General features: G+C 37.2%; 1 protein-coding gene and 1 pseudogene across 17 annotated transcripts in view; one reads left to right on the top strand and one right to left on the bottom strand.

Moving 5' to 3' along the window:
* The window catches only part of STAG2 (stromal antigen 2), a 150,394-nt gene that overhangs the window by 5,410 nt on the left and 128,953 nt on the right, over window positions 1–16,031 (bottom strand). For 15 of the 17 annotated variants that reach the window (XM_036270843.1, XM_036270842.1, XM_036270841.1 and 12 more), the window contains 6 exons: window positions 15,765–15,893; window positions 11,586–11,809; window positions 6,545–6,734; window positions 6,344–6,454; window positions 3,398–3,524; window positions 2,385–2,462 (listed from right to left, as the gene is read on the bottom strand). In XM_036270843.1, coding sequence (XP_036126736.1) covers window positions 2,385–2,462; window positions 3,398–3,524; window positions 6,344–6,454; window positions 6,545–6,734; window positions 11,586–11,809; window positions 15,765–15,893 — 859 coding nt within the window. The remainder of the gene's footprint in view (window positions 1–2,384; window positions 2,463–3,397; window positions 3,525–6,343; window positions 6,455–6,544; window positions 6,735–11,585; window positions 11,810–15,764; window positions 15,894–16,031) is intronic. The other 2 variants (XM_036270848.1, XM_036270847.1) reach the window with 1 other exon arrangement.
* On the top strand, window positions 9,569–10,034 carry LOC118635866 (annotated as a pseudogene).

The following is a 16,031-nucleotide window of genomic DNA, read 5'->3' as shown; positions in this document are numbered from 1 at the left end:
AGGGCAGGGAGAGTATCGTATTCACTTTAGCACCAACTTCTAGCTCAATAAATTGTTGAATTAATGCATTTCATCACATCTGCTTGAACAGATTCTTTTTTACTCCTCATTACAATCACTACCTTCATGTTTTATTTTTAAAACTTGGAAAATACATATTCCTAGATTATCAGGGAACCATATAGTTTCATATCGATTTAAACTACAGACTTATGGGTAAGCCTAGGTTACCTATGCTACTCAGTATGGTGTGCAGACCTGAAGCACTGACAGTACTTGCTAGAGATGCAGAATCTCAAACCACACTCCAGACCTACTAAAACAAAATCTAAATTTTGTAAGACCTCCAGATGATTCACATGCACATTGGAGACTGAAAACATTAATTTAAAAAGGATCCCGGGTGGCTTGTTCAAAGATTTCTATATCTGCTGCTCTATGAAACTGTCTTTTGGCTCAAATAACTGGTCTTACTAATATAATGTTCATATGAATTAATCAAAATTCTTCTAAGAGCTATCTGAAAGCATATTATGAGGTGAGTGAGGGCAAGGAAAGAATGGTCGAAATTGGGGCACAGAAGACAGGTCTCAGAAAATGAGGTCACCTGAGGTAGTAGGTGTTAGGAAGAAGGAGCATAATTATGAAATGAAAAGGCATTTAACTGATTCATTCATCTGACAAATAAAACTAAACACCTACTATGCTAGGCAGAATTAAAAATGAATAAATTCATAATTGTCTGGAGTTCCGTCTATTGAGCATTATAGCCTATTTCACTATACCAATCTGGTAATCATGAAAATAAAAGTTTATACAATGTGTTATGAAAGCTGAGAGTAAAGTATCTATCTCGAGAAGTCAACAAAAATCCTCAGGTAATATCAGAACCAACTATTAAAGAAGGAATTCACTAGAAGGGGAAAAGGAAGCAATTCTGACACAGAAAAACTTATACAACGTCAGAGAGTCATGAAAGAACAAAATGTGTCTGAGAGGAACTACAAGATTTGGTATGGCTGGAGCATAGGACATATGTAAGGAAAAGGCCAAGGTTAAGCTGGTGAAGGAGCCAGACCACAAAAAGCTTTGTTTACCAGGCTAAGAAGCCAGAATGGTTTTCTTAATATCAATGTGGTAAAAAACAAAAACAAAAACAAACAAACAAACAAAAAACTCAGAAAAGCCCTGGCCAGTTTGGTTCAGTGGTTAGAAGCATCGGCCTGCGGTCCAGAGAGACCCGGGTTCGGTTCCCGCTAAGGGCGCGTACCTCGGTTGCAGTTTGTCCCCAGCCACGGAGGTCGTGCAGGTGGAAGCCACTCAATGTGTCCCTTTCACATCGATGTTTCTCTCTCTCTCTCTCTCTCTCTCTCTGTTCCTCTCTCTCCCTCCCACTCTACCTGAACAAAAAATGAAAAAATGTCCTCAGGCGAGGATAAAAAAAACAAAAAAAACAAAAAAAAAACCCAAAACTCAATGTGGGGGGAAAAGTCAATGAAAGACCTTAAACTATAAGTGAGAGAATCCAATTTCATTTTGAAAAGATGACCTCAAAAGAGAGATAAAAGAGGGGTGTGGCAGCAAGATCAATTTAAAGGCTACTGCATTGGTCCAAGTGAAAACTAAGGACTTAAATGAACCAAGGCATTGTTAGGGAACATATGGCAGCGGGGATGGATATAATGGGTACTTAAAAAATAGAATAGAGCCAGGCCAATATGGCTCAGTGGTTGACCCATCCACCAAGAGGTCACTGGTTCAATTCCCGGTCAGGGCACATGCCCAGGTTGTGGGCCCCATCCCCAGTAGGGGGCATGCAGGAGGTATCCAGTTGATGTTCTCCCTCAACAATGTTTCTATCTCTCTCTCTCCCTCTCCTCTTCTTCTAAAACCAATAAAGAAAAAAAAAAGAAAAATAGAAGACAGTACTTAAAAATAACCAATTATCTCAATCCCCTTCTTTTTATTATCAAAGTCTTTGTGCAATTCTATTTTTCACCATGACTTCATATGATTATGATTAATATTCCTCTCATTCATCCTATCCATCCATAAATGTCAAAGAACTCTTTCTGAAACACAATTCTGATCACGCTGCTCCCTCATTCAAAATCTTTCAATGGGTAACTCAAACCTAAAGGAAAATTCCAAATTCCTTAACTCAAGTCCCATTTGGCCAGGGATTCAAAGGCACTTTTAATCTGTCACCACCACTGCATGACCCTTCTCCCCTTCCCCAGAAATCCCTCCTGCCTGCCTCTTTTTCTCCTGTCCAATTGTTTTTATCCATTCTTGATGTGCTCTCTCAGCTCTTCATCCTCAAATTTAAGGGTTGCCTGTACTTTTGATTTTGCAATCCTAGGGTATATTTAAATGAAACCTACTGATTCATCCATAATTGAAGCTGGATCAAAGAAATCAGGCTTCAGTTCTGTTCTCTCTCGTCTGTTCTTTGATGGTGGCTAAAGGGAAAAAAGGGAAGGAAGTTGACAATTGTCTAATCTATAAGCCAGAAAATATTGAAATTAATTAGCATTAAATGTTCACATGACCTATGTAGTTATAAGTGTACCTTACAATACTTTAAATACTCTATATTCAAACTACAAAATGTTTAAATAAAAACATAAGCAATTAATTTGTGGGAAATTATCCTAAAAGACAAAAAAAGAAACACTCTCTCAAATCATTTTCCTTTAAAGGCACCAGATTACACTACTCTGAAGAGAGACCATTTAATTATTTCTTCCTGTTAAGGAGATTATATAGTGGTATACTGAGAAGTAGAATCAGGAGACCTGGCTTGTAAGTCTCACCTTCACTGCTTACTAGTTTTGTCTCCTTGGATAGGCTAATTGTCTAAGCTTCAGTATCCTCAATCCTCTCAATCTACCTCACAAAATTGAATGAGACATGTAGCAAAATAAAGTATGTAGAAGCATTTTGTATATAACAAAGCCTCAATCATAAATATAATGTAACAATTACTCAAAATATACCCTTACGTATATTTAACTTCCAAGTTTAAGTCATTTTATTTGATATGAAACTTTGTCTCAACAGGGTAGTAGTATTGTTTTAATAATGGTAAATAAATGGAAAATTATAATGTGATGTGAGACTTAGTATAATATTAAGCAAAATATACTCTTTAAAATCTATATATCCCTAAATAACCTGAAAGTTAATCATCTTAAACTAGGATCTAATACCCTCACCAACCTTACCCTCTCCTCACTCCCTTCGCATATACCTAAAGACTTAGCAACTATTTTATTTAAAAATTTTGCAAAATTTACTTCTCGTGGCAAGTATTTCTCTCCTCTAATAAATATCTAACTTAATTTCCAAAGGATCAAACTTTGGAAAATCTTACAGAAATCACTAAGTTTCTTACCAAGTCTATATCCATGGTGTCGAAATCCATTCCCTCATTAAGATCTTCAATCCTCCCTTCTGAGGACATCATAACATCTTCAACAATTGGCTCTTCATCATCTTCCATTAGGCTTGTACCACGCCGACTAGAGAAATATAAAACAAGGTCAAGATCTGAACCAATGGTGTGACTATTAATATGTTGGCATCAACTATGTGGCTCTCTATATTCAAGCATAATGGAAAATGATGGAATTAAAGGTCAGGGAAAATGATTAGGCATTGATTATGTCTTCAATGATGTCAAAACCCCAATGTTCGCTTGTCTAAAAATGCTAAGGAGTTATGTTTATTCTACATTACTTCAATACATTTAGTTTTATAGTTCTGATATCCCATATAAAAGTTCAATGAGAATATCCAACACGGGAACAGACAAGATACCTCAAATCCTTTTTGATAGTAGGCAGGGTACAAATTAATAAACAAATATAAAACAGAGACCAGAGAAATAACATTTTCAGAATACATATATTTTCATTAATATATAATATATAATGTTAATTTTACCCATCACTCACTCATTCACTCAGTACCTAATGTACCAGGCACTCACTCATTCACACAATGCCTACTATGTGCCAGGCTTCTACTTTGCTTTGTCCTATGGATGCAAAAAAAAAAAAAAAGGATGAATTAAATTAAGACATGGTTCCTGCCCACACGGAGCTCACAGTCTACTATGGGAAACAGAGATAATTATGACAAAATATTATAAGATAAATATGAATCAAGTGCTATAAAGATATACTGAAAGAGATTAATTCTGCTTCAGAAAGAAATGAGTAACAGTGATGATGAAACTTAGATTGTGTCCTAGGAAACGCTAAGACATATATAGAAAAGTAAATTAAAAATTAAGACAAAAAATTCTATATGTTACCACATAATTATAAAGAATAAGCTCAAACTTCAAGTTCACAAATTAGCCTAGATCAGCATAAAGAAGTCAGTGTAATAGTGAAATTGAGGGTGACTTCTTGTTTCTCAGTTTGGCTAATGTTTCCTTCTTTTCTCACTTATTGAAAGATCTTAACCCCCCGCCCCCCAATCAATTATTTACTGAATGCTTGCTTACAATTTACACAATACTATGTTTTAGTGGAGGCAACTGTGAAGGGAAAATGTGTGCTTTGTGGACCATGTTATAGAAAATCAGAAATCCATTCAATATTTCATTTGGAATGTAAGGAAGATTGCACAACATAAACTATTTTAAAAAAGAGAGAACATGGAAGTATTTTCGGTTATAGGGCAGATATCATTACAGGAAAATTGTTGTAAAACAAAAATACTTTAAAGCATCAGGTGATGGACCACTTATGGTACAACGACCAAACAATTCTTCCAGTAATAATTATTTAACTTGGGATCGTCTCTTGTAGTCACCAGGGAATTTTATCTTTAAGAAAAATTAAAACAAACTACAAACAAAAGAATAATGACATAAATGGTACTGAGTAATGAGATGCTGTGGAAAATCTTGGGGACTGGGTGGAAAGTTTACAGGGGAGAAATATGGACCATATGACTGTAGGCAGAATTCTAGAATGTATGGACTGGTGACTAGTAGGAAGCTAAGAAACTAGTTGTTGAATCCAGCATGAAATAAGAACATGCATTAAGGGGAATGTGGCTATAGAAACAGGAATAGGAAACCAAAGAAGTTCTTAAGATCCAGAAAGATAACTAAAGTGGATCTAAATAGCATACTACTCACGTGGTAAATGATAATTTCTTTAAAAAAAAAAAAGGTGAAATTTTCATCATTTAAAAACCAACAAAACTAAAAATTTAAGAAGGTAACAATTACCATCTCCCAGTATTAAAACATATACTACATTATATTACAAATACAAAACTTTCAAACCCAAAACCGTAAATAATAAAAATCATCCTATCTTTTCCTTTGTGCCAATCATCTAAAGACTGACATTTCTTTTGGAGCCCAAATTAATAATGATTTATAAAACTGCCATACAGATCCCAGTTGAAAAAAAAGTATATAAATGTTAAACTATAAATTTTCTTTAGCATTGGACATTTACTCATTTAATGAACATTTACTTAGCACTTTTTGTGCACGAACTGACAGGCAATGAAAGTGGTCCCTGCCCTTGAGGAGCTCACAGTCTAGAGAAAGGGAAAGTCCATAAACAAATAACTATAATACAATGGGTTGAGTGCTATAAGAAATATAAATATACATAATGTTATAGGAGCATAGATGACCGCAGCTTCTCGTAAGGTGATACCTGAGCTTGTCCTTTTACAATGATTTTACCAGTTTCCAGGGAATGGGATATGATACTAAAATATAGGCAGGGGCCATATTTTAAAATATCTTGCATGCCATGAACTAAGGAGTTTGAACTTTATCCTGTAGGCAATGGGGACCCATGGAAAAGTTTTAAGTAAAAGAGTTACATGATCAGATTTTTATTCTAGAATAGTAATTCTGGATGCAGTGTGAATAATGGAGTGGTGGTGGAGGGAGTGAGAGGAGGTGTTTGGTGAGAAGATAAATGGGAGATTTGAGGGAAGAAAACGAGTTAGAAAGCTAATATAATAGTTCAGGTGAGAGATGAGGGCCTGAACAAAGGTAGGGAATCAACTAAGATGTAACAAAACTAGATTTTTAGCTATTATTTTGTGTACCAAAGTAAACAAGGATTCAGAATTAAACTTTTCCAACAGATCAATCTAAGAGTGGTCCTTTAGCTAACTAGTTAATATTTTACTTTAAAGTTATTTTTTTCTGTTGGAAAGACCAATTTTTAGTTCCTTGATTATTTCAGCTTACTCTAGAGAGTTTGCTGAACTTTTTAGATAAGGCACACATTAAAATATGTTCAAATGAATTAGTGAACTTCCTAGACTCAGACAATAAGGCACTCTCACTTACATGGCATGCTGAAGATTAGTTCGTAGTTTAACATAGCTCATTGCTGCTCTCTCCTGTTGTTGCCTTGCTTCCTCTTGCTGTCTTTGAGCTAACATCCATGTTACCTGCGTGCTTCAAGGAGAATTTTATTCTTCTTTTAACTCAACTTTTTTCTATGTAATTAATAAAGTTATAGTACAGAAAATAATCAAGTGCACTTACTTATAATCAAGAGGAGTTTGATGATGTTCAGTCTGCATTGGATAGACACCCATGAAGCTATCCTCAGGTCGTAATCTTTTGGGCTCTCTCATAATTGTTGAGGTGAGTTGTGGTGTCTGCATCATAACTGGGGTGTGCAGTGTTTGCTCTCTGCTTAACCACATACTATCACTACTACTGCTTTCTTCAGCTGAAAAAGAAAATCAGCAGCTCAGTCACTAATTTTGACTAATCCGATCCTGTTCAGATCAATAAACACCTGCTTTTCACATGCAAAGTGCCTGGGACATGAGGATACAAAAGTATGTAACGTACAGCCCCTACCCTACCCTTACAGTCTAGTTGCAAAGAAAGAAAACACAGGCCAATTACAACACAGTGTGGTAAGTGCTAGAAGAGAAGGAAGCGTAGGTGGAATGGGAGCAATGAGACGAACCAAAGTCACCCAAAAGTGACTTCTAACTAGAGTAGATTTTGGGTGAACTAGGCAGGGAGAAGAACATAAGCAAAAGCACTAAAACATGAAACCACTGAGCCATACTAATTTGCTGATATTTAGCAGTTTTTGACCTACACAAATGGAAATTTCATATGATTCAAATTAAAAGTTTGGTACTCCTGGAGTAAGCTGCAAAAAGTAATACTGAATGAGTAAAGAGGCAGGAATCAATTTATAGCAAGTTTTTAAGCTGTGCTAAGGTGACAAGAACTACTGCTGGTTTTAAGGAATTGATGTGGCAAGTTACATGTTTTCGTCAGAGTACGTGATGGCAGTATACAAGGTAAACTTAAGAACATGAAGACTAGTGAGCAAACCAGCTAATTAAGAGAATAGTTCCCAGTTCATCGCTGGGTAGTCCAAAGAACAACTTCAAGGAGAGCAGAAACAGATATGAATGAAGTACTGGACTAAAAAGACCAGGTTTCAAACCTCCAAACCTACTTGTTTTCTATTGCAATGATTAGTAAAAGGCAAATTTACATTCAATTATTACTGAATTCATAGTCATTTTTTTCTTATCACTGATTTGGGCTCTGGCTGGTGTGGCTCAGTTGGCTGAGTGTATTCCCATGCACTGAGAAGTCTTTGGTTTGATTCCTGGTCAGGGCACATCAGTAGGGGGCATGCAAGAAGCAGCAGATTGATGTTTCTCTCCCTCTCCTTTCCTCTAAAAAAAAAAAAATCAATAAAAACATATTTTAAAAATCACTGATTTGGAAGGGGAAATTAATAGCATTTGACTGAACATGAGTTTGGAGGAAACTATTTTATTAGATTACATATGCACATATGTGTAGATAAGTTTTTAAGAGAAGCGTGCAAAGAAAAATGTGCTAGTAGCCAATACCCTAGTAATAGATGGATTAGACATAAATTTCACAATTTGTAATATAATTACATCGACCTTTGAGTTCTACTGTGTTAGGCTCCAATTTTTGTCTTCTAAATTGCACCGATCTGGCCAACCTATTGTTGTTGTTTTTATCCTCACCTAAGGATATTTTTCCATTTTTTTGTTCAGACAGAGTAGGAGAAAGAGAGAGGAAGAGAGAGAGAGAGAGAAAGAAACATCGACGCGAAGGGACACATCAAGTGGCTGCCAACCGCACAACCCAACCAGGGCCGGGGACGAACTGCAACTGAGGTACGCGCCCTTAGCGGGAACTGAACCCGGGTCTCTTGGGACCACAGGCCAACGCTTAACCACTGAGCCAAACAGGCCAGAGCACCTATTGTTTATTGACTTGAGAGAGAGAGAGAGAGAGAAACATCAATTGGCTGCCTCCCAAAAGTAAAAGTACCTCAACCCGGAATCGAACCCACATCCTTTTTGGTATATGGGACAATGCTCCAACCAACTGAGCTACCCAGCCCGGGCCAACCTATCAGTATTTATCCTACCTTCTTCAAACTTACTAATGCCTCAATTTCTATGGCTCTCTCCAAAAACATAAACAAAGAGAACACTGACTCTTTCTATAAAAATTGAAGTATCTTGCCCTGCTGGTTTGGCTCAGCGGTTAGAGCGTCGGCCTGCGGTCCGGAGAGACCCGGGTTCGGTTCCCACTAAGGGCACGTAACTTGGTTGCAGTTTGTCCCCAGCCCTGGTTGGGTCATGTGGGTGGCAACCACTCGATGTGTCGCTTTCGCGTCGATGTTTCTCTCTCTCTCTCTCCCTCTCACTCTATCTGAACAAAATATCGAAAAATGTCCTCAGGTGAGGATAAAATAAACAAACAAACAAACAAACAAACAAATAAATAAATAAATAAAAATTGAAGTATCTGGTTTGATAATCTATCTTTAAGATGTTATATAAATACCAATTTAAACATGCTCCAGCCCTGGCCAGTTTGGCTCAGCGGTTAGAGCGTCGGCCTGCGGTCCGGAGAGACCCGGGTTCGGTTCCCGCTAAGGGCACGTACTTCGGTTGCAGTTTGTCCCCGGCCCTGGTTGGTCGTGCGGGTGGCAGCCACTCGATGTGTCCCTCCACATCGATGTTTCTCTCTCTCTCTCTCCCTTCCTCTCTCTCCCTCCCACTCTATCTGTACAAAAAAAATAATAAAATAAAATAAAATAATCATGCTCCATAAAGTCTAAGGAAAAGGAGATTTGATGGCCCAACACAAATTTGAAACTATTAACTATTTGTTGAAATAAGAAAAACTTTTAGTTACAATGATATGCAGGAAAAGGCATCTTTTTAATTTGATAAATGTTCTATTACAATAAAGAAAATGCATTTTAACTCCCTATAAACTATCAGCCCTATTTTAAGTGGTCAGGGATACTGTAAAAGAAATGTCCCCACTGACTGGAATACTGGGACTATATAACACACCTAGTACAATCTGAAGTTGTACAAATTAAAAGTTTATGCCTCTATATTGACAAAAGACTGAAACAATTAATCCATGGGACAATTAAGTTTTAAACACTATACACCTGATAATGGTTAAAAAATTATTTGGGGTCTTCTCCATGTTTTGCAGTTGTAGATGCTGAACTGTCATGCAGTTGTGATGCCACATGGAAGCTAAAGCTACACCTGCTGCATGGCTCCTCTGGCCAGCCAGGCACCTCAGATAAGAGCTGCACCCAGGCCAGCACCGGCAGCTCAGCCGCCAGCACAGGCTGTACCATCTGCTGTTGGCTCACCTGCTGTTGCACCCCAGTAGCCAGGTCTGATGGCCCAGATGGCAAGCACTGTAGCTGGTGCAGCTGTGGGCTGTGCTGTCGGCCACATGCTAGGTCATGCCATCACTGGGGGTTTCAGTGGAGGAAGTAATGCTGACCCCTCAAGGCCTGACATCACTTACCAGGAGCCTCGAAACTCAACCGGCATACCAGCAGAAGCAGCAGTTTGGCCCATGCCACTATGAGATGAAACAGTTTTTGGAGTGCGCCCAGAAACAGGGTGATCTTAAGCTTTGTGAAGGTTTCAGCGAGGTGCTGAAACAGTGCAGATTTGCAAATGGATCAGCCTAATCAAGAAGTTCGCACTGAAGAAATGGAAAATCACCTCTCATGTCCAAGTTAATTTAGTATAAAAATAGAATTGTTGGTGAAAGTATAAAACTACTAGTTAACTCTCCTGTATCATTAATAGTTTCCTCACCTCAGAAATGCAATGGAAGAAAGTGTTCTTACTGTATAGAAGTTCACTGAGATGGTACTGAATTTGGAGCTGGGCAAAGTTTGTGTGGCCTCCTTAAATCAGCTCTCGTGATATTACTGTTTGTGAATCTATTGCAATACAGTGATTTTCGTCCAAAAAAATAATTGGTAATTTAAAAATATGGCCCCAAAACCTTTGACACTGCTCACATTAAGAGGTGTGGGATTATGTCCCATCCCCTTGAATCTGAGCCCTGTGACTGATCAGAATATGGAAGAAATTATGCTATGCCAGTTTCTGGCCTTAAGAAATTGGCAGCTTCCACCATTTTCCTCTTATGATGTTTACTCTTAGAGTCTAGTCACATGCTGTGAGAAAGCCAAACAGCCACATGAAGAAGTCACATGTAGCCTGGCCGGTGTGGCTCAATGGTTGAGCATCAACCCATGCACCAACAGGTTGCCAGTTCGATTTCCAGTCATGGGCTAAATCCCCAGTGTGGGGGGGGGGTACGCAGGAGGCAACAATCAATGTTTCTCTCTCATCAATGTTTCTCTCTCTCCCTACCCCTTCTTCTCTCTCTAAATCAATTTAAAAAAAGAAAGAAGTCACATGTTGTTCTAAGAGACAATCCAGCTGAGTTCTCAGCTAACAGGCAGCATCAGATATATTTATAAGTGAAGATGCCTCCATATAATTCTAGTCATCAGCCTTTGAGTTTTCCTAACCCAGGCATCAGACACTATGTCCCTGCTATGTCAAGTTTTGGGATAATTTGTTACTCAGCAATAATAACTGGAACAAATGTTGACAACTATGCTAATTTGCTTAAAGTTTCCTAAGGAAAGGAATAAAGTCCCTAGGCCCATTCTGAACCAACCCTGGAGTGCTAGGAGTCCAAGAGCCTCATTTGTCATAATGCCTTACTACTTCTAACATTATAGATAGCAATTTGTATTTCAATAAAGTTCTTCATGATTAATGACCTCTTTATAGAAATCCAAAAGCTGCAACCTCTCTGAATCTGTTGCTCCACTTAAACTACATGATCTGATCTTAGGTACTAATTAGCTCTATAACACTGAGTCCATATCCCTATGTGTATAGTACAGTGCAGTGATTAAAAAGCAGGCACTCTAGAATGAGACTGCCTGGTTCTACTACTTAGTATCTGTGTGACCTTAGGTAAGTTACTTAACCTCTCTGTACTAGTTTTCTCATCTGAAAAATGAGTTGTTAGAACTGAGTTTATATATTAAAAATGCTTAAAACAGCACATTTACACACAATGTGTAACACACTGTGCAAGATACTATTTAACAACACAAATCTCAAATAAAAAAATTAGGTGAACCTTAATCACACTTCAGCTGGTAGGCATAAGAGATATAAAATATAAAGAGAATAAACTATATTCTTACTCAGTGTGAGCTGCATGCCTTCAACCACTTTCCGTTTTCCTGTAGATGGTTTTGATTTTTTACTCCTCACAGTTGACCCCCGACTGCTGATTCCACTAATGACTGACATGGTGTCATCATCACCACCAGCTAGCAAAGAATTTCGGTAAGACATCAGTGGAAGCCACACATCTTCTCTTCGGAGTGACATCTGAAATGTCATAAACTTTTCCAAGTAAACATACCTTAAAAAGAAGTAGAAACCATTAGCTTTGATACATAAAACTGCAATAGCTTTTTTTTCCCTCTTCAATTTGGTTAGTCCTCCTAATAATAAGGCTCACATACATACCATGTGAAACATTCAATGATTTACTTAGAATTAAATATAAAGCAAAGTACATTAGAATGAAACAAAATAATTGATAGTTCGCATTTCCTCAAAGCATAGGTTAACAATGAAAGGATGTTAATGTTTTCTTTCTCAAAATGTCTCTTTCTATCCTTACTTTTCAGGTCCTCTGCTAGAACAAACTCAACTCATATTTCTGGAAAGACAACTGGATTTAAAATCACACAATTTGGATTGTAGTCTATCTATGGAAGCATGTGCATATTACTTTACTACTCAATCTCGGCTTTACCAGTATACTGGTAAGCAAGTTTGTCTCAAGATTTTCACATTAAATTAAACAATTCAGGGCATTTCAGTTTAGTATTCATTGAACATCTACTATGCCCCAGGCTCTAGGGATAGATATAAAGATGAATGAGATATGGTCAGTCCCTATATTCTAAAGAGTTCCAGCCTAATGGAAGTCAGACATCTACCTACCCTGGGATACAAAGTATCACAAGGATTCTATGGCTTATATGTAATATAGCAAACAAAATTCAACTAGCATTTGTATGACCACTATGGACTAGATGGTTTTCTCTTGGGTGCTTTAACTTAATTCTTACAATCATGTGAAGAAGACATTCTTCCCATATGACAGATGAAAAAAGAAATGGTAAGTACCATATTCATGGTCATAAAGGTGAAAAAGCATAATAACCATGATTCCAATCCCAGGCTTCTGACAAGAGAGTTCAGTGCTTTATTGTCTAAATTATGCTTCAACTACATGAACACAATTTTTGTTCAACTATAAGGTGCAATTCAAATACTTTCTATCATAATAATGACTAATTCCAATCAACTCATAATTACCAGTTTTGAACACCATTAAAAGAGAGGACAGGAGATAATCAGTTACAAACATACTGCTTGGTGTTATTTGTTCAGAGTTTTTTTATAAATATGTTTTTATTGGTTTTTTTAGATAGAGAGGAGGGGAGAGGGAGAGACAGAGCGAAACATTGATGAGAAAGAGAAACATTGATCGTCTGCCTCCTGCACACCTTCCACTGGGGATCAAGACTGCAACCCACCCTGGGTATGCCCTGACCAGGAATCAAACCAGTGACCTCTTGGTGCATGGGATGATGCTCATTCCACTGAGCCACACCAGCCAAGGCCAGTATTTCTTCTTAACTGCGATATATTTCAGCTATGCACAATAGTACAGCAAACCTCAAAGTGTGGCCTGTGAACTAGCTGTCAGTCTCAGAACTGATACCAGGCTGAGACAAGATATGGAGCTTGAGCCAAAATATTCTAATTGGTAGAGGAATTTATAACTGTGCATCTATCACATAGTTTAATAGAACATTCTGGATAAGTAGCCTCCCTGAGGCTATGTTGCTGCCACAGAAGTTATCACTAATCTGAACTTAATATTTACCATCCCCATGAACATTTTTGTAATTTTAATACATATTTGTCTGTAAACATAATTGCACATTTGGTACTTTGCTTTTTGGAGTCAATATTATGTTTTTAAGCTCTAGCCATTTTGGAAGGGTGGCATCAGTTAACATTACAGTGGTGATCATTTCCAAACATACTAAGTGTATCAAATCAACATGTTGTACACCTTAAACTTACACATTGTATGTCTCAATCAAGTTTGAAATTTTTTTTAGAAAAGATGAGTAAGATCTGAGGATCTGATGTAGAACCTGGTGATTACAGTTGATAATATTGTATAATACTGTATAACTGAAAATTAGGCTCGGCTGGTGTGGCTCAGTGGACTGAGTGTTGTCCCATGGACTGAGAGGTCCTGGTTTGATTCCCAGTCAGGGCACACGCCTGGGTTGTGGGCTCGATCCCCAGTAGGGGGTATGCAGGAAGCAGCCAATCGGTGTTTCTCTCACATCGATCTTTCTCTCTCTCTCTTGCTCTTCCTCTCTCAAAAAAAAAAGAAAAATAAAAACATATTTAAAAAAGAAAAACAGAATGTGTTATTTGAAAAGGTAAATATGTGAGGTGATAGATATGTTAATTAACTTGATTATGGAAATTTCTCACAATGTATAGATATATAAAACCACTGTTACATATTTTAAACATATAATTTTGTCAATTATACCTCAAAAAAGCTGAAATTTTGTTTCAAAAAGAGAATAATCAACTGGAATGTGTGAGTCTTATTTCAATCTCAATTCAATCAAATAAACTATAAAAATAAAGTAATTTATGACATCTGAGACTACTAAAAATTTGAACAATGACTGGACTATTTAATAAAATTAAGGAATTATATTTACTTTTTATTTTATTTTATTTTTTTTATCCTCACCCGAGGATATTTTTCCATTTTTTTTTGTACAGATAGAGTGGGAGGGAGAGAGAGGAAGGGAGAGAGAGACAGAAACATCGACGTGAAGGGACACATCGAGTGGCTGCCACCCGTACGACCAACCAGGGCCGGGGACAAACTGCAACCGAAATACATGCCCTTAGCGGGAACTGAACCCGGGTCTCTCTGGACCGCAGGCCAACGCTCTAACCGCTGAGCCAAACCGGCCAGGGCTATATTTACTTTTTAAAAATCTAACCATTTTGACTGCTTTATGGTATTCCATTTTATACTTGATAGATATTTAGTTGTTTTGAGCTTTTCCCCAAATACGACATTCAAATTCTTTTTTGGTTCTTGTGCACATGTGTAAGAGTTTCTCTAGGGTATCTATCTATGAACAGAATTACTGGACCATAAAATAGGTTAAACTTTACTAGTCATTGCTAAATAGCTCCTCCACAAAGCAGTCTTGTACCAATATATGGTGTCACCAGAAATGCCTAAAAGTCTCTACTGCTCCACATCCTTGGCAACACAATTTTTTTCTAATCTGCTAATTGATAAATTATTTTTCGTTGTTTTATTTTGTATTTCTATGATTAATAGTGTATTTTTTTAAATTTACTGATGGATTTTGGGGGGGAGGGGAGAGAGAGATGGGAGGAAGAGGGAAGGAAGGAGGGAGAGGGAGAGAGAGATAGAGAAAAACACTGATTTGTAGTTCCATTTATTTATGCATTCATTGGTTAATTCTTGTATGTACCCTGACCAAGGATGGAACCTGCAAACTTGGCATATCAGGATGACCACTCTAACCATCTGAGTTACTTGGGCAGGGCTGACATTTTAAATTGGAATAAATTTATATATAATAAAATGCACAGAACTTAAGAGTGCAGTTGGATTAGTCTTGCAAATTAATGCAGCCATATGACCAACACATCTTTTAACATACAGGATAGTCCCATGACCCTAGAAAGTATCCTGTGTTCTTTTCCCCATTCAATCTCGCCAAACCCTAGAAATAACCACTACTGTCATTTCTATCACCACAGATTAGTTTTGTGTGCATTTGAATTTCATATAAAATCTATATGATCTTTAAATGCAAAACACTGGTGGGCTTTCATAAGAGGCTAGCTCTACTGTAAGTTTTTCATATTCTTCTGCCCTTTAATACCACAAGCCAAGATGGGAAGAGCCAAAGAATTTTTAGAATTTAATTCCATTTGTTGAGCCCCTCTTAGAATTTAAGTCACCATTTTAGGAGACTACACCAGAAAAGTGTCCTGTTTAGAGGACCAAGCACTAAAGTAAAAAGATAAAAAGTGTAACAGTCACAACTCAGCACACATACTAAGATGTTCCTGATGGATCACCTATATTACTGTCCATTATATGTCTCTCTTTAGTTAGGCTAATCTCTGTGTGTAGAAGGAAGAAATCAAGTATAACTACCGATCTTTAAGAATTCCAAAACACAATTAAGTAGAGTGTTTCTAACACATACACTGTTCTTTTGTCTTGTCGGAGTAGTTTAGAAGAAAATTCACTCAGTATGTCAAGAAATGCCAAATTTAAAGGTGGATGGCTCTCTCCTTGTGGATTAGGTTCTTTAAAAGCAAATTCTATGCCATCTCTGCAAGAAAAAAGACAAATAAATTTTAAGAGACTACAATACAAAAATTTATAACTTAGAAAAGAAATTTCTATCTATACTTTCCTTCCACTACTAAATGTTTTCTTTTCCATGCATTTAATCTGAGGAATAGAGAGA

Source organism: Molossus molossus, unplaced genomic scaffold (assembly GCF_014108415.1).
Source record: "Molossus molossus isolate mMolMol1 unplaced genomic scaffold, mMolMol1.p scaffold_m16_p_2, whole genome shotgun sequence".
Taxonomy (NCBI): domain Eukaryota; kingdom Metazoa; phylum Chordata; class Mammalia; order Chiroptera; family Molossidae; genus Molossus; species Molossus molossus.
This window is presented reverse-complemented; position numbering and strand designations above follow the sequence as displayed.